The sequence below is a fragment of the Panthera uncia genome (assembly GCF_023721935.1).
Source record: "Panthera uncia isolate 11264 chromosome B2 unlocalized genomic scaffold, Puncia_PCG_1.0 HiC_scaffold_24, whole genome shotgun sequence".
In the NCBI taxonomy this organism is placed as follows: Eukaryota; Metazoa; Chordata; class Mammalia; order Carnivora; family Felidae; genus Panthera; species Panthera uncia.
The window spans coordinates 75,521,404-75,545,734 of NW_026057580.1; the positions used below are offsets into that span (position 1 = coordinate 75,521,404).

At 40.5% G+C, this 24,331-nt stretch overlaps 1 protein-coding gene and 1 long non-coding RNA gene across 2 annotated transcripts in view; one reads left to right on the top strand and one right to left on the bottom strand.

Moving 5' to 3' along the window:
• Positions 1–24,331, top strand: part of SLC35F1 (solute carrier family 35 member F1) — a 407,846-nt gene that overhangs the window by 322,410 nt on the left and 61,105 nt on the right. Inside the window, exon 3 of the mRNA XM_049654249.1 lies at positions 6,984–7,111. Coding sequence (XP_049510206.1) covers positions 6,984–7,111 — 128 coding nt within the window. The remainder of the gene's footprint in view (positions 1–6,983; positions 7,112–24,331) is intronic.
• On the bottom strand, positions 4,272–11,554 carry LOC125938849 (uncharacterized). The gene is made up of 3 exons (XR_007462834.1): positions 8,519–11,554; positions 6,971–7,201; positions 4,272–5,345 (listed from the first exon to the last, which is right to left on the bottom strand). It is a non-coding gene; the product is annotated as an uncharacterized LOC125938849 (long non-coding RNA).

The window sequence follows — 24,331 nt, forward strand, 5'->3', positions numbered from 1 at the left end:
TCCACACATCTATCTTTTTATTTTTTATTTTTTTAATTTTTTTTAACGTTTATTTATTTTTGAGACAGAGAGAGACAGAGCATGAATGGGGGAGGGTCAGAGAGAGAGGGAGACACAGAATCTGAAACGGGCTCCAGGCTCTGAGCTGTCAGCACAGAGCGCGACGCGGGGCTCGAACTCACGGACGGTGAGATCATGACCTGAGCCGAAGTCGGATGCTTAACCGACTGAGCCACCCAGGCGCCCCTCCACACATCTATCTTTTATTCTCTCCTATTCAACTTACAGTAACAGCTACCACAACCTGATGGGATTATGATTCATCTTTAGCTGCTTTTAGGCATTTTCTTCAAAGTTTTACTAGGCATTTCTGGAAAACAGCCAGATGACTGAGCAGATTTTTAAGGTGCTATTCAGCGCTCTCGCCTTAATAACAAGATCTTACACTGACTAACTTGTCTAAATCACTATGTGGGGCTTAGCTGAGGATGTGTAAACAAGAGAAGGGCCTGGCACAAGATGGCAGAAAACTTGTACGTTCACACAGCCTCCACTCTCAGGGTAAGTGGTGCTATCCAAAGGATCAAAACCCTGGCTGGTCCGGGGGAGAGGCATCAAAGACAAGGCCTCAGCTTGCCTCTAGTTTGGATAAATGTTGTATGCTGGCTGCGATGTGACCTAGGGTAAGGGACAGAGAGGGGTAGGTGGCTGAGGCCCGAAGTGATAATTGTGAGGATTCATGTTCCTGGGCTTCCTCTAGGCAGCTCTACCACACATGGTGAGCTGGATGCAGTGGGTGGCTGGAAGGATACAAGGCTTTCAGAACCCTACCCCTTGCTATTATGTTCTGTGCACATACCTTACATTAGATGTTAGCTTACACACATTACTCATACTACCTTTCGCAGTAGAGGGATCAAGGTTCAGAGCCATTTACCAAGTTACTTAGGACCACATAGCAGAAGGCAGTCTGTGCCCAACCCCAGGTCTGAGATGCCACACGATCCGACCAAGACGCAACTCTGTCTTTTATTCTCGTCCTAATCGCACTGTTTCTAATTGTAAACATGAGTGAAGGAATACAAAACAAAATCTAATCTTCATTATTTTTTTTTTTTGTATTTCATCCCTATACTCAGGTTCATGTTATAAGGTATGATTGATTGCAATCCTTTTTGTGAACAACTTCTATTTTTATTTCCTCCTAAGTGCATTTATTTGGTTCACTTTCCTGACTAAAGAAAATTGTCTCAAGCTTTCCATTCTAATAAATTTCAGCTTTTAATGGTGAGTAATTAAAACCTCCGTCATCAGTCATTTAAAATTTTTCAGGTTCACTGATCCATACGTAAACACTTCCCTTGGGAATCCTGAAAGATGGTGTTATGGCTTCAGATTGTGAGCCAAGGAGGTGCCGGTTCAAGTAAGGGCCTCGCCCCCTGTGTAGGGGCTTTGCGTTTGCTGTAGACTCTGCAAAGCATGCTGGGTTCTGTTCTTGCATAAGAACACCATGAAAGACCACACCACCCGTGAGAGCCCTTAATGAAAATGTCCCAAGAATAATGCAGCTGTCTTGTTCCCTCTGGTACTGTCTTACAGTGCTGTTACTCTTTACTCAGACTACCACTGGGGATGAACAAGAATACTATGAATATTATGAATCAGAGATCTGTTTTCCAGGCACTGCCATGAATGTTAACCATGTTTCGGTTTTTGTACAAAAGTTTTCCCTTCCTTCATTCAGCATGTATTAATAACCACCACCACCCTGGCCCCACCCGTGTGTGACCAGTGTTTTTATGCCTGAGGCTTCAGCAAGTAGCACAGCATAAAACAGTAATTCGTCATTAAACTTCTCTCAGCTACAGGATTTATTTTAGACCTTATTTTATATTTAAGAAGGGCAAGTCGGTCATGGACTTTAGATCAGGCAAGGAGACACCATATCCTTGATACTGACCTGATGGTGATTGGGACACATCCTCATCCCCAAGCCGCTTCAGGGGTAGACACACAGCTGCATCATGGGTACTGGCAACTCCAGGGGGCGCCATGCACACGGGCTTCAGTGTGATGGGCACCTCCTGGAGTTAGCAGTGGGGCACCCAGCAGTGAGTCGGGACAGGTAGGTCATGAAAGAGTCTTTAATGAGAAATGTGTGACTCCTGAGGACAACCCCACCGTTACAAATCAGTGAGGCAAAATTTGTACAGTGCTAATGAGTTTGAACCCCAGTGCCTGATTGTCATGAGTCCAGATCCTGGCTTATCTGTGTGTCCCTTGGGGCAAGTTATTTAACTCCTCTAGGCCTTGATCTTGTCATCTGCACGTAAAGTTAATAGCCATCTCTACTCTATGGGGTTATTATGAGGATTAGGTAAATTAGTTATTTGTAAGGCATGTGGATACTGCCTGGTACATAGTAAGTATCCTAGAAGTTATTTGTTACGAAAACTCAAAAACACTTTTGACTGATCATGCTGTTGGTGCTTAGTAAAATTAAATATGAATGACATGATCAAGATTGCCAGTAATTTCTTTCCCTGTTCTTAATTATTGAAGTAGTTATTGTTGCTGGAGTGCTGTTACTTAAAATTAGAGTAACTCTCTTTGTTGCACTGTTCCTAATAGAGAAAAAATGGAAACAACCTAGATAGGTTATTGGTGAGAGACTAGATAAACTGTGACAGATTCATAAAATATGATAATATACAGTGTTTAAAATAAATTAGCTCTACATGAAACAACAGGGATACATTTGTAAAGCAATGTGAAATATTTAAAAACCCTAGAAGAATGTTACATGTACAGTATATACAATAAACTTTCATATAAAGTTTAAAAACTTTAAACTCTAAACTATGAAGTATTTTGGATACAAACATACCTAGAAAAGGTGTAACAAAAACATAAACATGAAGGATTCACAATAATATCAAGGCAATGATTTAAAGAAGGAGGGAAAGGAAGGGAATTTGGCAAGAGTAAAAAAGGAGCTTCAGTTTTATCTGTAGCTTTTTCTTCCTCAAAAAGAATCCCCAAATTTCTGAAACGAATGTAGCAAAATCAGGTTGGAGGTTACCTTATTATATTGTCCTCTAATATTTTTATTTATATTTGAACATATTGATAATAAAAATAATAATTAACAGAATGCATTTAAATGCTAGACTGTAATTCTAAAGTTTCCACCCATGGATTTTATTACTGTTTCTAGTTAATTAAAAAAAAAAAAAGAAGAAGAAGAAAAATTTCAAAACATTAACATACCACCACTTGTGCTTCTCTTTCTTATGGATGGCCCTATTTCATGAGATTTAGGGAGCAGTTTGGCACAAAGGCTGTAAAGAATGCATTTTCATTATTCTAGAAAGAATTTTAATCACCTATTGTACATCAGTGTTAATGAGAGCCATGTAGACAAATCCCTAAGCAGTCCTTTCAAGGGCTGGATTTTTTGCTCAGCCAAAATGCAAAAGTGCTCTCTTGCCTTCCTGGATAATTCTGCTCTGCAAAAGTGTTGTATGTTTTCTGGTGCTTCAAATGAAACAATATGGAACATTTATTTAGAGTGTTTTGCTTTGCAGACTTCTTCAGCGGAACAGCAAGGCAACTAATCATTCCTTTGAATCTATGTAATGAATTACACTTTGAATATGTTATTGATTGGTAGAACAAACAGCACCATGACCCAGATTTTCAGTCTTACATCATTGAGATGTGGCTGGTATGCTCCGAGTTTGGCAATTCTCTGCTCATTGTGTAAATTAACTGGGACAATGACCTGTGACTATAGAATTGCAGCTTTGCAGTTAAATATGCCATCAACCTTTTGATGTCCTATGTATAGTATATTATGTGTAAAATGGTCACCAAATTAATTGTGTCAGATATTGTCTACATTCTAACTAAAAAACAATTTTCATTGTCTGGAACATGAATGTTTATAGTAGATATATTTTAAGTACCTCAATTTCGATGCTATTTAGCATTGCTAAGATTATTAAACATGAAATTTATTTATACATTCTGTATTATTTATTGACCACTCACCATATACTGTTGGATCCTAGAAATAAAGTGATGACCAAGGCAATGCCATGCTCTCCAAATTGTTAATAATCTAATGGGTAATAGAGTCAAGAAAACAGGTCATTACAGTGAGATAAGTATTATATGTGGGATAAACAAAAGACATTAAAGAAGCACATCACAGGGAAACCCAGTCCTAGGAAGATTGAGTTAAGAGATCAAGGAAGGCTTCCTGTCTATGCTGATCCTTCATTTGGAGACTGAGGAAGAATAGTCCAAACAGAGGAATCAGCACAAGGAAAAGCCCAGAGACAAGACAAGGGAAAGCATACTTTAGGCCAGATGTTCAGATGTTTCTTTGGTATGAAGAGTCTTCAATCGTCTGTGGTTATACCTCTTTGGAGTTCCTAGCTGAGGTCATCCTGAGCATTGCCATTGGACACCAACCATTTGAAAGTCTTAGATTTGATCCTCAGCTCAATGCTCTGGCCCCACCCAAAGATAATTACATCAGAATTTGGGGGGACTGGTCCCAGACATTGAAATTTTTAAAAATCTCTCAAGAAGATGGGAATATTCAGTGAAGTTGTGAATCACTAATTTACAAAATAAATTGAGAGGTGTGTTGATTTATCAAATGTGTAGGCAAGTAAGAAAGGCAGAAATGCTGTGCGAGGGCATTGCCAAAATGAGCTGGCTGGGAGGAAATAACCTTGGGGATCACATCTACCAGCTATGAATCTAAGTGCAAAACACTAAGAAATGTGACTCATATTCTAGAGCTGGCTCTTGACATATTCAGAGAGATAGCACTTCACACTTTTTTCAGTTCAATTATTTGTTCATTCCAAAACACTTAGCTAATCCTTAGTATATGTCAGTATGCTAAGTGCTGTGGATACATGTATGAGTAAGACATTGATGTCTTACCATCCCCAAATTCCTAGTTTAGTGAAGAGACAATTTCTAAGTAATTGCAATCATGTGAAAAGACTATTCAGAGCTGGGTACACATTACCTAGGGGGCAGTGGTATCAGACAAAATGGGAGAGAATAACTAAACTTTGTAGGATGAACAAGAATTAGCAATTCACTGAGAGAGATTTTTAGTGTGTTTGGAGCAAAGGATATGAGAAGTGTAGCATCCGAAATAAGGCTTGAAAACTGGGTTAGCTTCCCAAAGGTCCAGGGACCTCTCCTTCCTTGTTGCCAGCCAGACACAACCCACACTCTGACATTATCCATGTAGCTGGAAAGCTTTGTTTTACGAGTCTTCATAATGTTGAAAAGGTCTTCACCTCCTATCGTGGTGACTGGAATAAGACCAATGGTAGAAATTAGGAGTTCAAAGTTCTAAGAGTGGCTCAGGGGTCTGTTGAGGTTCTTGAGGACCAGCTTAAGCACAGCTATAGTACTGAAGGTGTGTATCACTGGGTAGCCAACCTCTGAGATGGCCTCCAATGATCTCTGCCTCTTGGTATTCACATCCTTACAAAATTCTTTCCCTTGAATATGGCTTGAACTTACCCTCTTCTAAAGAATCAAATAGGGCAGAAGTGTCATTTATGGTAATAGGCTATAAGAAAGACTGCAGGTCCCCCCCCCCCCCGCCCGCATTGTAGAAAGGACTGAGGCCTGCCAACAGCCATTCTCACTGAGCTTAGAAGCAGATCCCTCTCGGGGCACCTGGGTGGCTCAGTTGGTTAACCATCCGACTTCAGCTCAGGTCATGATCTCACAGTCTGAGTTTGAGCCCCGCGTCAGGGTCTGTGCTTGTAGCTCAGAGCCTGCTGCCTCCTTCTCTCTCTCTCTCTCTCTCTCTCTCTCTCTCTCAATCTCTCTCTCTCTCTTTCTCTCTCTCTCTCTGCCACCCCCACTTTCACTCTGTCTGTCTCTCTGAAAAATAAATAAACATTAAAAACATTAAAAAAAAAAAAAAAAAAGCAGATCCCTCTCCAGTCAGCCCTTCAGATATGACTACATTCATGGCTGACAACTTGGCTGCAGTTGAGACATCTTGAATCAGAGGCACTCAGTTAAGCTGTGTCCAGATTCTTGACCCACAAAACAGATAATAAATGCTTGTTTTTTTAAGCATCAATGTTTTAGGATAATGGTTGTGCAGCAATACATAATGAATACAGTCACCATTCACTCAGGGTTTCTACATATTCACCATCCTCTAGGAAGACCTCACAGGTTGGCTCCAAAGAGCTATTATTATTAACAATCATGATTTCCTCTTGAAAAATAAGGCTTATCTCAGGCCTGAAATATGTAAAAATACAGATGAAAAACTAAGGGATTCCAAATCTGTTCTGATGCTATAGTCTTAAGAGGCAAGATGGTGAGGGTTTGGGGCAATATTCAGACCATGATCCTATGGCTCTTTTCCATCTGAGAATGACCCCTACTTCCTTTGTTTCCCATCACCCACACCCCACCAGAATATAATGTTCAGAGCATGTAACGTTCAAAGCTGAGCAAGCGCTCAGGATGGAGTCTTGGAATCTAACTGCAGATCAGCTGCCAAGCATAGGCCGTTGTCATTGAGCTGCCCTCATTTCATTTCTTTCTATTTTACCACAATACTGAAGTTTGGAATGATTTGGACTCTGTGTGTGTATGCAGCCTTTCTGGCACACCTTTCCTTTTATTTTTACGTGATGTAATGAGTTTTCCTTGAAACGCTCATGAGAAAATGCTTTGCATGGTGATCTAAAATCCTGCCCAGGCTTCCTCTGGCATAGAAACCAATCCGAAAGGCCAAAATGTACAATAAAAACACGTCAGTCTTGGACACAACTCATTTGTCTAATTAAACTTTTGATAAGGAACAGTAAAAAATACATCATACGGTAATATTTTAGAATCCTTCTAAATAGGCAGTTTAGAACCTTTAGAACGTGTGTTCAGAACCTAACCCCTTTCTTCTTACCTTCATAACACAGGAGAAGAAAACCTCCTGGCAATTTTACGACGAAGGTGGTGGAAGTATATGATCCTGGGACTCATCGACCTGGAAGCAAATTACCTGGTGGTCAAGGCCTACCAGTACACGACTCTGACCAGCATCCAGGTACTGGCGACTCTTCTGTTCTTCGCAGCTGCCTCTGTTTCCAGATGTAGTTTCCTTTCAGCTGAGTCACCTGGGAATCTGAATACTCCCCTAGAAGTGTTACAAGAGGAAAATTGGGTGTATAAAAAATAACTTGAGCTTTATTTCTATGTCTTATTAGTTTTTCTCAATTCAAATGTAATTGGATATCTTTTTCCTCTTTGTTCTTAATAGACCATAAAGATTGACAACGTAGGAAAATATTTTCTAGCTATGAATAGGAGCAACTAATCTTATGTCAGTAGGAGAGTTATTAATAAGCATAAAAAGAGCTATTTTAAGCTATTTAGAACATGTCCATGGACTTTGATTAAGTAATCACAGGGCTTGATAATTTTTTCTTTTAGCTTTCTTTAATGAGGAGGTTTTGCAACCTGAAGGGACAGAATTTCTTGTAAAAGAGTAAGACATAAATTCCTAAATAGTGTTATTCATGAAGATAATCACTGTGTCCTCCCTTCCTCCCTCCCTCTCTTTTTCTTTTATGCACATGCATACACACAATTGCAAGTTCAACTTGGGTTTTCACAACTTGCACCAGGCACCACTTACATTCTTCATTACACCATAAATAATAAGTTTGCCTATTTTTGTTTCACCCTCATTTCTCCTTTTATGGCAATATTATGAATTCTGTAGTCCTTCCAAAGCTCCAGGATGAAAACAAAATATTATTCACATAGCAGTTTACTTAGACTTGATGCCACAACAACATTCATGCCACTCTAATAATTGGCTTAGAAACAACAATAACAAAAATGAAGACACAAACAAGCAAACCAACCTCCTAAACAAACTGAGATTATATGGACTGAATGGCAAGCTATCTAGAATGGGTTTAGATGGGGCTACAGGCTTCTTCCCACATGCCCAGTGAGAGACAGAAAGGATGCTTGTCTAGACACACTGAAGGAAAGTCCAGAGCTCTGATTGGACTGCAATGATAACAGGGAGATGCTGGGACCTAATTGGCTTAAACTTGGACTCCCCAACCTGATACAGGATGAGATTTTTCTGATTGGCTTAGACTCATGTTTTTCAATAGGAGTACCACTGGCATTTTAGGGGGGACAATTTTTCATGATTTGGGTCCCTTTCCTACTTTATTGGTCATTTAATATTCCTAACCCTTGACCACTAAATGCCAATAGCATCTTTTTCAGTCGTTATAACGACCAAAAATGTCCCTGTGGATTTCCAAATGCCCTCTGGCAGAGAGGTATCATGTCTGCTTGAGGATCACTGGCTCATCAATCAGCACTCACTCCTGGAGTCAGGGTGGGAGCAATCTCACTGTGGGAGAGGAGAGGTGGGCAGATGCTGGAAATCAGCTGTAGAGCCTCTGCGCCCAGCTTAACTCTCACTCACCTCGACAAGCCCCACAGCGACAACTGGTATCTCTCTTTTGTGCTCCCATGGCACTTTGTCTTCTAGCTCTGTCTGTAGTCTGTCTTACCTAAGAATGGTGTTTATTACCTAAGAATGATGCCTTACCTAAGAATGATTCCTACCTACTCCACCAAACTGTGAGGTTTTTTTTCACAGCAAGAGTGATTTCTTGCTCACCTTTGACTTTCTGGTACCTGGTAGAAAACCCAGCACATGCCAGGTACTCAATAAATGTTCAAAGAAGTTAATTCACCTGCACTTATTTCTAGTATTTGGGGGCATAGAGATTCCCAGCAGTTCTCTACTTAAATGTAGAGGCCTCCAGAATGTCCATACAGATGTGGTGGGACAACAAAGAGACAAATGTTAGCTTTGTGGCAGAACTGCACCCATTAGCCCAGAGTCAAAAACTAGAAATGAGCCTAGGGGAGTATGAGGAGAATTCACCCTTTGAAAATACAGTTGACTTTTTGGGTTTTTTTTTTTTTTCTTTCAAGCATTGAAAAGTCACAACCAATTGCTGGTTTCTTATGGAGCTTTTTCCAAAATTTTTTAAAGTTTATTTATTTTGAGAGAGAGAGAGAGAGAGAGAGAGTGTGTGTGTGTGTGTATGTGTGTGTGTGCACAAGCTGGGTAGGGGCAGAGAGAGGGGAGGAGAGAGACCCCCAAGCAGGCTCCCAGCTTTCAGCACACAGACTGATGCAGGGCTCCTGAGATCATGTCCTGAGATGAAATTAAGAGTCGAATGTTCAACCAATTAAGCTACCCAGGCTCCCCTTTCAAAATTTTCTTTTTAATTTTTCATTTTGTTTGTGAACAGTGACAATTTATTCTTAACAACAGGTCCCCTGGTCTTCAGGTGTTTAGTTCAACCCATGTCATACACTGCCATCCAAATCCATCCTGCCACCTCTCTCAAATTAGTTGTTTAACACCTATCCAATGCTCCATTCTATGAAAAAGTTTATCTTAACTCTGTAGAGAGAAAGGAAAATAATAATTCTACTGAAATATCAGTTGGTCTTCATTGTAATTTGGTTAGCAACAGATAGCAGAAAGAAAAAAGCAAGTTGAAGCTAACAATTCTAGAATTATTTTTGCCACCTACAACAAATAAACTTATTAAATAACAATAAATGGTCAGAACAGAAGGCATTTGTTCTGGGAACCATGTCTGTACTGCTGTTTAGTAAGTTAGTTTACTTGGTAGAACTAACAAAGACCAATAATTTTCCCTTGATTCTATAATTTTTATTTTTGTCAGCCACTCACAGAATTCACACACATTTATTACTGGATGGGTTTGTATGTAGAACCCAGAAAGAACATCACTATTGTGGACAATTTTCTCTTCCATTGGATAAGGAAACATAGGCATATACAATCATTGAGTAGCTCTCCACTTTTCTGAATGTTATTGTATATATAGTATTGTCTCCTGCTACCTTTGGTGATGGGTTCAGAACATGACTCAGGGGATCTTCATTCTTGAGAATTACACCAAGCATGAGAAAATGTTAGATTTGTTTGATTTTTCTGTGTATACATATATTGTTTTGAAACTTTCTTTCAGCTTAAATTGGCCACCTCCCGTTTTCTTTTTGAGTTTGCCATAAATTAATTCAGCTTATAATAAGCTTATAAAACCTTTAGCTTTTACCCATATTAAGCAATAGGGAAAATATATTAATTAACCACCTGAGAAATTAGCTATTTATTGAAGGTGCTATAAAGAGAAATGAATAAGCCTTGCCCTCCAGAAACGAATGAATTGATAAAGGGGATAAGAGGCAAAGTCTATTGAAAACACCAAGTATGGCAAGAGAACAGATGCCTAAGTGCTACAGTTTCCAAAGGAGTCAGAGATGATGTTTATTTCCAAAGGCAAGGAAGTATCCATTCCTGTGAGTCTATAAAATTGGATAAAGTGTAGAGAGGATAAAATGTGGGTATAGCTTTGCACCTGGAGTGAAGAGCATGACAGAGTTTGGGAGAAGGAAACCCAATGAATATGATTGGAGAGCAGCTGTTCCAGTTTGATTCATCTAGTCACTTAAAAAATAATTACTGAATACTTCTACGTTCAAGACATTGTATTAAGTGGTGAACAAAGTTGTGAGCAAAAACAGACACCCTCTGTATTCTCATGGAGCTTCCACTCAGATGGAGAAGGCAGGCTTTGGTCAGATAATCAAAGGAATGGATGTATAGTTATAATGAGGGATAAATGTTCTCAAGGAAAGTGTTCTATTAGAACGGTTGTCAAAACAACCTGACCTCAACTGGGGAGTTGGGGAAAATTTTCCTAAAGAATTGATAGTGGGGCTGAGATCTACAAGAGGGGTGGAAAGAGGTCCAAGCAAAGAAGACAATGTGCTCAATGCCCTGTGTGGGAAGGGCTGTGGCAAGGATGAAGTTGTGGACAAGGTCATGTGGCTGGACACGGAGAATGAAGAGTGGTACAAGATGGCCTGGAAAAGGAGGCAGGAGCCAGACTATGAGTCGTGATGTCCATGTCAAGGGTGTGAGTCTTTAGGCCAAGTGCCAGGGGAATCCAAATGTGAGTTTTTAAGAAAACTTGGGCTCTGGCGTAGAAAACAGATTGAAGCGGTGGATTCTCAAATAGAATAGAGGATGAGAGGAATGTAGAGCTGAAACTCTAAGTTGAGGCCATGTTATGAGAGGTCTTCAATGGCAGGATAAAGAGTGTGACTTCATTTTATAGGTAACAGAGAGCCATGAGAGTTTCTGAGGAAAGAAATGATAGGATGTGAGCCAGTAGCCTTTTTTCAAAGCACTTCTGTTTTAGCAAGACAGCCTTCATTAATAGTTGGCAGAGCACCAAATATTTTCGTTTCCTGATTCTCTTAAAAACAGAGACATAAAGCAAAAAGACATGAAGAGCCTCTCTTTGCTTTCTCCTCCTGCCCTTTCAGTACATTCACCAAACGTAGGGTTAAATGTCACAAACAACTGATACATGAAACTTGAGAGGAAAAATACACATTTTTCATTTTTTTTAAACATTTATTTAGTATTGAGAGACAGAGCATGAGCATGGGCAGAGAGAAGGGGAGACACAGAATCCAAAGCAGACTCCAGGCTCTGAGCTGTCAGCACAGACCCTGATGGGGGCTCAAACTCACAAACGGCGAGATCATGACCTGAACTGAAAGTCAGACGCTCAACCGACTGAGCCACCCAGGCACCCTGGAAAAATGTTTTTTTGAAATGATTATAGACTCACAGGGAATTGCAAAAGTACAGAGTTCTTTGCACCATTCACACAGCTTTCCCTAATGGTGACATGGTATATGACTTTAGTATAATGTCAAAACCAGGATATTGATATTGGTACAATACGGTTAACTAGACTACAGACCTTGTTCAGTTTTCAACCTGTTTTCCTTCATGTGTGTATGTGTGTGTGTGTGTGTGTGTGTGTGTGTGTGTGTGTAGTTCTGTGCAATTTGGCCCCACATGTAAGTTTGTGTAAACACTACCACAAACAGAATACAGAACTGCCCAATTACCACAAAGGAACTCCCTTGTGCTATCCCTGTGAAGTTTTACCCAACCCACCACTGCCATCCTGGTCATCAGGCAACCATTAATCTGTTCTCCATCTATATGATTTTGTCGGCAGGAGGGTGCTATGTAAAATGGAATTATGCACTATTTAACCTTTTGAGATTGTTTTCCTTTTCAACTAAGCATAATGTCTTTAAGTGCCTCCAGATTGTTGCATGTATCAATATATTATTCCTTTTTATTGCTGAGTAGTATTCCATGGTCCAGATATACCAGGGTTTGTTTAACCATTCACCTGTTGAAAGCCATTTGGGTTGTTTCCATTTGGAGCTTTTACAAAGAAAGGTGCTATGAATATTCACTTGCAAGTTTTTGTGTTAACACAAGGTTTCATTTCCCTGGGATAAATACCCAAAAGTGCAATTGCTGGATCATATGGAAAGTGCCTGTTTGGTTTTAGAAACCGGCAAACAACTTTGCAGTGTGGTTGTCCCGTTTTACATCCCCTCCCGCAATGTAGGAGAGATCGGTCGGTCTCCATCTTCGCACCCTCATGAGCACTCGGTGTCATCATTATTTTTCATTTTAGCCATTCCAAAAAGTACATGGTGATACTTCATCATGGTTTTCATTTATAATTCCCTAGGGGCTAATAATGTTGAACGTCTCTTGGAAAAAAAAAAAAACTTTAACTTTGCCTTTATAGTTGGAAGCTAAAGAAAGTTAACAATGCAAAAGAGATAACATATTAAGGAAAAAGATGATGGAAGAGAGACACTGAAGTGAAGAAATCCAGCTGTTCCCTTTATTATAAAAGAAAGAGATTTATAAGGATTGTATTCTAAAGACACATTTGTGGGTTCGCATCTCTTGACTTGTGGAGAATGAATAGATTGTACTTGTGACTTTGAGAAAGATTAGCAATGACATTTGGATAAATTCTAAAAGCTATGCTATTTTTATAACGGTGCTATATGAACCATTCCAGTAGAAATACCAGCTTTACAACTTCTCGCCTAAAGATTATTCATCTTTTTTCAGCCACGTAGTACTAAAATGCAAACAGATGAAACTAGTGCTTCTGTGAAAGAAGAAGAAAGCTGGTCTCTTCAAATGTGGTATTTGGTAACTAAAATTAACTCACATTGGAAACGACTTACGGTACTCTTGCTGGTAGCCATGCTGAGGGGTCTATCCTCTAACACATCCCCTCCTTCACACGGTGCATACTTCAGAGCCCTTTCCATTCTTCAAGCAGTTGACATCGGGAGCAAAGCACGAGAAAGAAATACCTCCAGCCCTGGTCGTCTGCCTTCTGTTCCACTCCTCTGATTCAGGCACATTAGGACAGGATGATACAGAATGCAAGCCAGCCTCCCCCGTGCACAGCGCGACGTCCAACCCTGAGACTAATTCTACAGGGCATACGCATGCAGCATGGGCACGTAACACACACATCATGCTACAGCACACCCACAACACATGTGTAACATACACAACATGCTACCGCATCCACACGTAGCAGTTTGTCTCATCGCTTTACATCACTCCCAGGCCTTTGTGGGTCTTCTCTTTGTGTATCAGACTTAAGGTAAGTTGTATCAGATACAAAGAAAGGCTGGGTAGTGTGTACCTTGTTATGTCTAAAAATTTTTTTTTAATTTTTTTTAATTTTTTTTTTAACGTTTATTTATTTTTGAGACAGAGAGAGACACAGCATGAACGGGGGAGGGGCAGAGAGAAAGACACAGAATCGGAAGCAGGCTCCAGGCTCTGAGCCATCAGCCCAGAGCCCGACGCGGGGCTCGAACTCGCAGACCGGGAGATCGTGACCTGAGCCGAAGTCGGATGCTTAACCGACTGAGCCACCCAGGCGCCCCTATGTCTAAAATTTAAGTCGTGTGAATAGACTTGCCCTACCGACGTGTTTATTGATTAAAAAATGCCTGTGCTGTGGCTAGAGGTTCCGGGTGCAACTACAGACCAGACTCCAGCCCTGCTGTGGGGCAGTGGGCAGCTGCGTTAACAGTTAGGATACGACGTGGCAGTGCGATGAAGAAAGTATGCCTTGTTTAGTGGAGACAGGAGAGTGATACCGCTCATCCCCAGGAGTCACATACTTGGGGTCCCATAGTCCAGAAGTTATGATACATGAGACAAAGTCACTAAACTTCTTATTTGTAGCCAACTTGAATTTCCGCCCTGTGGATGAGCCCAGAGACAAAGCACGCCTATGCACATTAGAAACAGTTTCATGGGCTTGAGTTTACGATTATGAGCTCAGTTTTTAAGACCGTATTTCCTTCTTTCCCCTTGCTGTTTTTACCTGTCCCTGGTGCAAGACTGTGGCAGTTTATGACTATTCAGGAGATATTTTAAAGTGCGTTTAAAAGCAAAGCTTTAAAAGCAGACAAAGTTCTTACCTTAAAGGGAATACAATATTCTGAATGTCTTTCAGGTTTCTTAGATCTGGACTTTTTATTCTCATGATTGTAGAAATAAATTTGCAACACTTCAAATCTAAATATTTGATTGAGCACTGCAGGTTTCCTGTCAGCCTTTTATCCTGAGAGAGAATATAGACCTTTGCCCATCACCAGAGGGACTATCTTCAATCTCTCCTTAGTTCCATGACTATGCCCATCCCTAAACCTGTCTTTAAATGTGTTCTGTAGGGGCTCCTGGGTGGCTCAGTCGGCTAAGCGTCTGACTTCAGCTCAGGTCAAGATCTAGCGGTTCGTGAGTTCGAGCCCTGCATTGGGCTCTGGGCTGACAGCTCAGAGCCTGCAGCCTGCTTTGCATTCTGTGTCTCCCTCTCTCTCTGCCCCTTCCCCACTCATGCTCTGTCTCTTTGTGTCTCTCTCTCTCTCTCAAAAATAAACATTAAAAAATAAAAAAAAATAAACGTGTTTTGTAGAACTGCCTTCTACAGAAGACAGCTTTCATATTGTACTTCATTGACTTGGGCTCCATGGGCTGGCCCCTCAGATGCCACAGACAAAGGCATTGGAAAACAAGAGAGCACCTGTCTCCCTCGCTTCCACTGTAGTCTCTAACAGCCCTGCTTGCAGAAAAGGAAAACACACATTGGATCCTGTCTTCACTCTCTTTGTTTCTTCAGCTTCCCTTTTCTTATGGTAACTGCCATTTTCTACTTTTTATGATAGTTGTGTTTTTTTACATATTTCTCCCCCCGCCCCTCTCCTCACCCCCGCTGCCACATGTCTATAAGGATCTTGAAGGTGGGACCTGAGTACCTGGTACACAATAAGCACTGAATACATTTCTGATGCTTGAATAAATGCAGATGCAATTCATCTTTGTTTCCTGCATAAGATCATGTACACATAGATGTCAAAATGTATGAAATACTTGAATACATAAGTTAAGGAATGAAAGGATTAATTTCTAAAGGAGAGTTATGTGGCAAGACAACACAAATGACCTTTAGTAGTTTTATTATCAGTAAGTTTATTTATTCATGCATTTCTCAGATATGGAACTCTAAACACCTCTTAACTATTCTATTATGCTCTGGGGATATAACGATGATGAAAAAACTGTCCCAGCTCTCAAGAAGCTCAAATGTTTTGTTTGTTTGTTTGTTTCTTTGTTTCTTTGTTTGTTTGTTTTAATATATGAAATTTATTGTCAAATTGGTTTCCATACAACACCCAGTGCTCATCCCAAAAGATGCCCTCTTCAATACCCATCACCCACCCTCCCCTCCCTCCCACCCCCCATCAACCCTCACTTTGTTCTCAGTTTTTAAGAGTATCTTGTGCTTTGGAAGAAGCTCAAGTGTTATAGGCATTGCCTCGATACAGATTCACTTATGCTATTCTTAGATGTTCAAAGCATCTACACCTTCTTTATATCCTATAATCAATCTAATCTTTTCAGTGAACCTTCCCCCCCAATGCCCTCAAGCTGGCTAAATAGCAGTGGGTGCAGGGGAAGGTCTGATTCATTATAAAAACTACTAATTTCTTGCAGTTAAAAGTTTTTCTTTGGATAGCTGAATTGCTTTTGGACAAACGCTCAGAAGTCCCTTCTTCCCTACTCGCTTCTGAGATGGTGTGTGAATGGGTCTGTCGTGTGACCTGGTGACCTGGGACCTCGTTGGTCCTTTGGCTGCTTTCCACCGTAAGGCAGCCCCCCAGTTGTTGGGTGTACACATGCTGGATTGAATACGCACTCTGTGCCTGGCATTCTGCTGGCCTCTGCTGTTCACTGTGTCCCCCAGCAGTCTCCTTGCCGACTGCCCCTCTGATCCCCGTTGACGCTGCGGGCCTCTAGGTATCTGGCTGTGAATGCGTTTGGTCTCCAGCCTTGATGGTCCCTGCCATATGGAACCCCAGGGAAGCCAGCCTTCACCCCTTTGCAGAGCACTAAGACTTCTGGCAAAACAGGAGCCGAAAAGGATTCTGGGAGTTAGAGTGCTCTCTGCTAACAACGCTTCACCTTCTGTTCCCTGCAGCCTCTTCAGGTTGGTGTGGCTGTCCCAAAAGGAAACCATTGCTTTGCTTTCAGTGTCCTCTCTAACTATCCAGTATTTTTTCTCCCTCTGGGACTTCAATCCAAGAGAGGCACCTCTGGACACACGTGACTCAACACTCACTTCTCCTATGTTAATTTCCTTTTCTCTTCCCATCATCCATGGTGGGAGACACAAGCTTCCCATCCTCTTCCTCTTTAGCATGGACTCTTTGTTTCAAATCCTCCTTCCAAGGAAGAATTACAGAATTTAGAATCTCTTCTCTGTCCATGAACCTGACTCTAGACCTTTCTTTGCTAAAGAAGTCAGGAAAGTCAGCTTGGTGTTTGAAACCTGATGAATGACCTCTCTGTTCTAATAAAGGACTTGTTGTCTTTTTTCTTCATGGCTCAGTTTTAAATGGGGCATGACTGAAGGGGGAAAACTAAATTTCCCCCCCCCCAAAAAATTATCGTATTTTGCTGGAAGACAGATGTTTAGACAAATTACAGTGTGAGCAGTAGTAGTGAAATGGAGCTACACACAAATGCCACCGGATTACAGAGAGGGACTGAGGCCACCAGTGACAGAGAGGACTTTCTGGAGGGGACAATTCAGTGGAGTCTCTAAACCCAGGTTTAGAGTCTCTAAACCCACAGTAAAATGGGGCCGCTTGGTTCCCTGGTGAGTGTCAGCTCCAGTGACTCAGGTAGACAGGTTATAAGTGAGATGCCCTTATATGTTTGTTTTCTGTCTGAGCATCAGTTTTCCCACTTACAAGAATTTAAAAACCTGCCTCCTGGTGTGGTCCTGTATATGCAAATATAACACTGCATTCAATGGTCCTGGTTTCCCCACTGCCCCAGGCAAAAATAATGCAACAAACAATAACATTATATTTTTCTGATCCTCTAACACCTTCCTCAGTGAAGTTCCTCTGTCCTTTCCACAGACAGAACTCTCACTGGTCTTCCAACATTCTTAGACTTGTCTGAGATCCCTGTGACAGTTAGTCGCCAAGCTAGGACACCTACCACTTTAGCCATGCCTCCAACATGTGGTAGTTGCTCAATAAATAACCAGCTCCTTTTACTCACATAGTTTCCACTTTGTGTATTCTTTCCATTAACCCCATCTGAGAAAACCAGTCCGCACTCTCACTCTTGGGCAGCAAATTGAAGAAAAGCAATGACAAATGTACAGTTGTGTACAAAGTGATCCAGGTGAAAGACTGCTTGAGACACAAAGAGGAGGTTAGGAAACCAACATTTCAATTAGCTTTGCCACTGATTGATTACTGTATTACCTCATGTAAGACCATTTGCCAGTCAATAGAAGTGAAACCTCATAAAGATGAATGAGATCGCTTCTAGGTACAAACAAAATTCTTCCAACCCACTCTGTTTGGGAGTGAAAACTTCAGGGGAAACTGTACAAACAAATATGGTAATATCCTACTTGGAATCATGTTTTCACAGTACTAGGGGCTAAACAAACCTTAAAGCCATGCGATACCGTTGCTTGACATGTAAAATCAAGAGAATTTTCTCCTGTGGTACAGATGCACCACCTTTTTTGCAATGAACATGTTCCTGAAATACTCTTTGTAAATAAATTTGTATAAATGATTTATATTTTTAACACACTGGGAAATGTACAGTGTATTTCTTGTAAATTGAAAAATCATTTTGTACTATGAATAGTCACTGTATTTGTTTCTATAGGTATTCTTTCCATATACTAAGTTTGTGAAAAGTGAAACACTCTTATAGTTCAATATTATACCACACAAACAAGATTCATCTTTTCAGAATTAATGGCCAAAATGCCTATCTTATTTGGTGGATAAGAGTGAATAGGGCAAAAGGGAAGACATAGGAAGCTCAGCCTTGGATATCCCCAAGGCTTCAATATATTCACACACAGAGATTAATCTGTTAACCACTGCCCGCCTTACACCTCCCAAAAGTGCAAGCTGTCCACAGAAGAGAATTGGTGGAATTGTGGGTAAATGGACACTTTTTAAAAATGCTTTACTTATTAATTTTGAGAGAGAGAGAGAGAGAGCACAAGCGGTGGAGGGGCACAGACAGAGGGAGAGAGAATCCCAAACAGGCTCAGAGCTGTCAACGCAGAGCCTGATGTGGGGCTCCATCCCACGAACCGTGAGATCATGACCTGAGCCAAGATCGAAAGTCGGGCGCTTAACCCAGGAGCCCCCAAATGGACACTTCTAATCAATGTTTTCACTCATTTAAAAAGGAATTGCAAATAGATTTAGTGAGCACCTCTAAATTGTGTTTGTTTGTGTGTGTGTGTGTGTGTGTGTGTGTGTGTGTAAGAGAAAAAGACAGGAATACGGAGGACAAGGAGAAAACAAGACAGAAAGAAAGAAAGTATGGTATTGAAAGCAGGTCTTCTAATGACCAAGTAAATAAAATTTCAAAACTCAAATTTTTCTGTACTTTCAAAAGTTATGACTTATAAGCCTTAAAAGAAACTAATTAAATTTTCAAAAGTCAGGCTGTTCCAGTATGGTAGGCAATTTCACTACTGGGCATTTACGCAAAGAACACAAAAACACTAATTTGAAAGATATATGCACCCTTTTGTTTAGTGCAGCATTATTTGCAATAGCCACGGTATAGAAACAATATAAGTATCCATCAATAGGTGAATGATAAAGGAGATGTGGTACACACACACACACACACACACACACACACACACACACTGGAATATTACTCACCTGTAAAAAAGAATGAGACCTTGCCATTTGTTTCGTGTATGGACCTCAAGGGTATTATGCTGAGTGAAATAAGTCGGACAGAAAGACAAGTACCACATGCTTTCACTTATATGTGGAATCTGAAATATAAAATAAGTGAACAAACAAATGAAAAAAAAAAAAAAAACCAGAATCATAAATACAGAGAACAGGGACCAAACTGGTGGTTGCCAGAGGGGAGGGGACTGGTTTACGGGCAAAACTGGTGAAGGGGATGAAGAGTTACAAAATTCCAGTTATAAAATAAGTAAGTCACAGGATGAAAATTACAGAATGGGGATATAGTAAGTAATAGTGTAATAACACTGTATGGTGACTACGCTTACTGTGGTGAGGGAGCTTTATGGATAGAATTGTTGAATCACCGGGTCAAATACTTGAAACTAATATAACAATGTTTATCAGCTATATTTCAATTTTTTAAAAAGCCAGAGTTTTCTGATTAGCCATGCTTTAAAATCTTGCCAATTAAAGTATGCTCATTGTCCCAATGTGTTCATTTGGCCTTTAAGGGATTTTTATAAATAAGAAATCATTTGATAGAAATTTAGTCATGTTTTTATTTCCAGTCATCCTCCCTGCCTTTCCCCAAACAAAATTCTATAAGTAATGTCACTGATAATTTTTCATACTTTTCTCCAGGTAATTATTTCCCTGGTTTATTGAAACACTAAGATTATTAATAAGATGAAAGAGAGAGTAAGAGATTTTATGTGTTGGTTATAAGATTTGAGGATTTTTGTAATACCACTGATCTAGTTTGGGCTCATTTAAAACACAATGCTATACCCTATAAAGGATTTAATTAGGGAACACAATATGAAAGGATAATGGATTTGAAAAGAGCTAGTTTGTAACAAATAACTTCCCTAATTAGACACTGTAACATGAGAATTAAAAGTAGGCAAACTCCAAATGGTTTATCATTAGAAGCATCTTTCTATATAAGAATTCCCTTTACTTTTCAACTAAAAATGTCCTTGAGGTAATAATGATATTTTACTATGTAAGATATAAACAGAGTGGTTTGGTAAACATAACCAAATTTATACCTTCAAATTAATATTCCTCAAAGGGCTTTTTATTATACATTTGCTTAGATGTGTCTACCATTGTTCAAATTCTGTGGAATTTCCTTGACATCTTCAGAGCCAATTTTAAATCATGCAAATTTCTTTATAACTTATCCTTCCTTTGGTTCCCCAAACTATTATCTAGCTTAATCCAGCATTTGTGTTCTATCCAAAAAATAAAACCTACTCTCAAAGAATTAGTGGCTGCTTCCATTAAGAATATTCCAGTGAGTGCTCCAAAGGTGATTTCAGAAAGTTCAGAATGTTTTTGAGCAATGAAAACTTCATTAAAATACACCCATGACCTTCCAGAGTGACTACCTTGAATGACAACCATGTCCGGATTGAATGAATTCCAGTGTGTTAAAGAAGATTAGATATGTAAACACCTGCACACCCTGTTCAATAAGTGGCAGGGTTTTTTTTTCCCCTTAAAAAAAATCCTCATTATTTTCAAGGCACACCTTTCATTATGCATGAACACAGCTGGTATAATAGGCAGGACAATGGTCCTCCAAAGATGTCAGAGATCTAACCCCTGTAATACGGTACTTTACTAGACAAAGGGACTCTTGCAGATGTGATTAAATTAATGAAGCTGAAATGACGAGATTATCCTAGGTCTTCTGAGTGACCTCAGTATAATCACAAAGTCCTTTGAAAAGAGGAGCCAGAGTCAAAGGTGACAGGAGATATGACAGTGGAAGCAGAGATCAAAGAGAGAGATATCTGAAGATGCTACACTCCTGGCTTTGAAGATAGAGGAAGGGGCCACAAAGCAAGGAATGCAGGTAGCCTTAGAAGCTGAGAAAGGCAAGGCAAGGGATTCTCTCCTAGAGCTTCCAGAAGGCACACAGCTCTGTTAACACCTTCATTTTCGGACTTCCCACTTCCAGAAGGGTAAGGTAATGAATGTATATTGTTTTAAGCCACTAAGTTTGTGCTCATTTGTTACAGCAGCAACAGGAAACTAATTCATTGGAGACAGTATTGAATTCCTCCCCACCCCCCAGGCAGATTTGAAGGTACTAACCTTTTAAAGGCTGTCTCCAAAAAGAACCAGAAACACACAGAGCAAGAGCAGGCTTTTTTGCCTGTCTGTGTCATTGTTTCCATTTTTTGAGAAGAGATCCTGCCAAGGACCTAATCCCTCTCTGTGGTTACTAAGTTACCAGGGTTCCCAATGCCACCTACAGTGTCTCCTTGGAGGAGCATTTTGATGCTGTCTTGTCAGGGGTAGATGCACAGGAAAACACTCCTGCATCACGACTGACTGGGTGCCTTTACAGAAGTGCTCACTTTGACTCGATCACTGCACAAAATTCACCTGTAATAAATACATCAAGTAGAAGAGTGTACTTGAGCTTTAAAAAAGAAAAAAAACGTGCAGAGCCTGCTTACTTTGGCAATGCATTTGAATAGATGTGTTTGTTAAGAAATCATAAATCAGTAAAAGTCTATGAGGTGCTTTAAGAATGAAGGGTACAGTCTTAAAGCTGCTGAGACTTTTTAAGACTCAGACCATGACAATTCTAAAAACACCAACCTCGGGGTACATGGGTGGCTCAGTCAGTTAAGTCTCCAACTTCAGCTCAGGTCATGATCTTACAGTTTGTGAGTTCGAGCCCACATTGAGCTCTTTGCTGACAGCTCAGACCTGCAGCCTGCTTCGGATTATGTACCTCCCTCTCTCTCTCTGCCCCTCCCCCACTCATGCTCTGTCTCTGTCTCTGTCTCTCTCTCTTTCTCTCTCTCTGTCTCTCTCAAAAATAAATACACGTTAAAAAAAATAAAAACATCAGTCTCTGAGAAAACAGCAGGAATTATTTCTGCCCTTCTCCCTGTCTTCCCTCTTGCTTGTATCTTCTGGGTCAGGGGCCATTTCCAATTCAAGATCCCTTGAACAGAAAGACAGAATACAGTTGAGTATTTTTCAGAGTCATCAAGAGGGAGGCTCTATGGTCAGTTAGGAGTTGTGACACCATCTGGGCCAGAGAATGAGGACAGGAACTAGCAACTGCACAGAGCACTCACCTTCAGCTCCTTTGGCCAAAATCATCTCAATATGCAGGTTTAGGGAGTACCAGTTACCTCAGTGACAGCAAATCTCCCCAGATGGTTTAAAGAAGCAGAGGTTTTTCATCATTCAGCATTTACTATCTGCCAGAGAATGAGATAAACACCCCTGGACTTTGCTCAGATGTTACCTTCTCAATGAGTCTTTCCCTGACCACCATGTTTAGAATCACAATCTCCTGTCCCATTCAGCACTCCCTCCCCTCTCCCCTGCTTTAGTTTTCTCCATAGCTTCTATCACCATTGGCATACTATATATTTTACTTGATTGCCACTTCCTACATAAGATTCCAAGCTCCGTAAAGGCAGGGAATTTATTATTATTTAGATTTCTTATTTCCTAGAATAGTGCCGGGCACCTAGTAGATACTCCATAAATACTTTTGAGTGAATTAATAAAATATTTAAGGGGTCCTTCTGTATGTCATGCACCATCTAGCTTCAGGAAGTAAAACAGTGCAAGGGAGAAAGAATTCCTTCCCTTATGGAAGGTAGTTGTGCTTTAGCATAATTAAGTACAATTTGATAATACAGAGATCAATGGGAGCCCCTGAAGGGGCACCTAATTTGGATTTAGGAAGCCAAAGAGGGCTTCCGGAAGGAAGTGTTGTCTCAACTGAGCTCTGAAAGGTAAGTCTGAGCAGGCCAGGCAAGAAGTAGTGAGACAGATGGACATAGGAACTCCAACCAGAAGGAACAGCGGGAAGGAACTATGAATCGAGAAGGACCATGACAGGAAGGAACTACAAATGCTTCTGCATGCAGTCTGAAGGGGGAATGGTCAAAGAAGAGAATAAAGGGGCAGCTGGTGACAGACCACAAAGGGACTTGTAAACCACATTATAAGTCACAAAGGGGGTTGGGCTTATTCCTGGGAGTTTCTAGAGTAGTAATGACATGACAAAATTTGTGGTTTAGAAAGTTTATTTGCATGGCCTGATAAGGAAGGGGCGGACAGGATAAGGCAAGGAAAGAGGTTCCAGAGAAATTTAGGTGGCTAAGAAGACAGAACTTGGTGACTTATTTGATGTGTGAGTGAGGAAAGATCAATCCATGTTTTATTCACCCATGTGCTCACCAAATGTTTATCAAGCATGTATTATGTATATCTTTATATGGCTCTAGACATATAGCATGAAGAAGATCATGTTTTTACCCTCATGAAGTTTCACTTCCAAGTTACAGTTAGTTTTGAGTTTCTTTCTCTCCGATCAGAACATGAGGGAGTAAGATGTGCAAAGATATGAGGAAGAGAGTTCTAAGCAAAGGGACAGCATAAGGGTGAAGGCCCTGAGAATGGCATGTTCAAGACACATAAAGAGTGGATGAAGTTACTGGAAGCAAAAGATGACACTGAGGAAGGAGGTAGGAGCTAGATAGCATAAGGCTAGTATATATTATATTATATAAGGCTAATACATGAGATCAAGAAAAGCAGCTTGGATTTGTCCTAAGGAAAATCATTAAAATGTATAGAGCAGGGGATTGATACAACCTAATTGGAATTTTTAGATCACTGTGGCTCTGGCTGCTCATGGAGAGTTGACTGTATGGGGACAAGAGTGGTATTGTTTAGACAGTGAGGAGGCCGCTAACTGAAAGATGTGTTGACTTGAAGCCAGGCGCCAACTGGAGGTGGCTTGAGGTTGTCGGATACATTTATAAGATAAAGCCAATAGGATTTCCTGAGTATTTGTGTGGGGGAAGGTTGAAAGAAAAAGAAAAGTCAGGCATGATTCCTTAGTTATTGGCCTGAGCCACTGGGGTGTGCCATGCGGTGAAATGAGGAAAATGGGAGAAGAGCAGATGTGGAGCAGAAAATGAAGGTTCTGCTTTGGCCACATAGG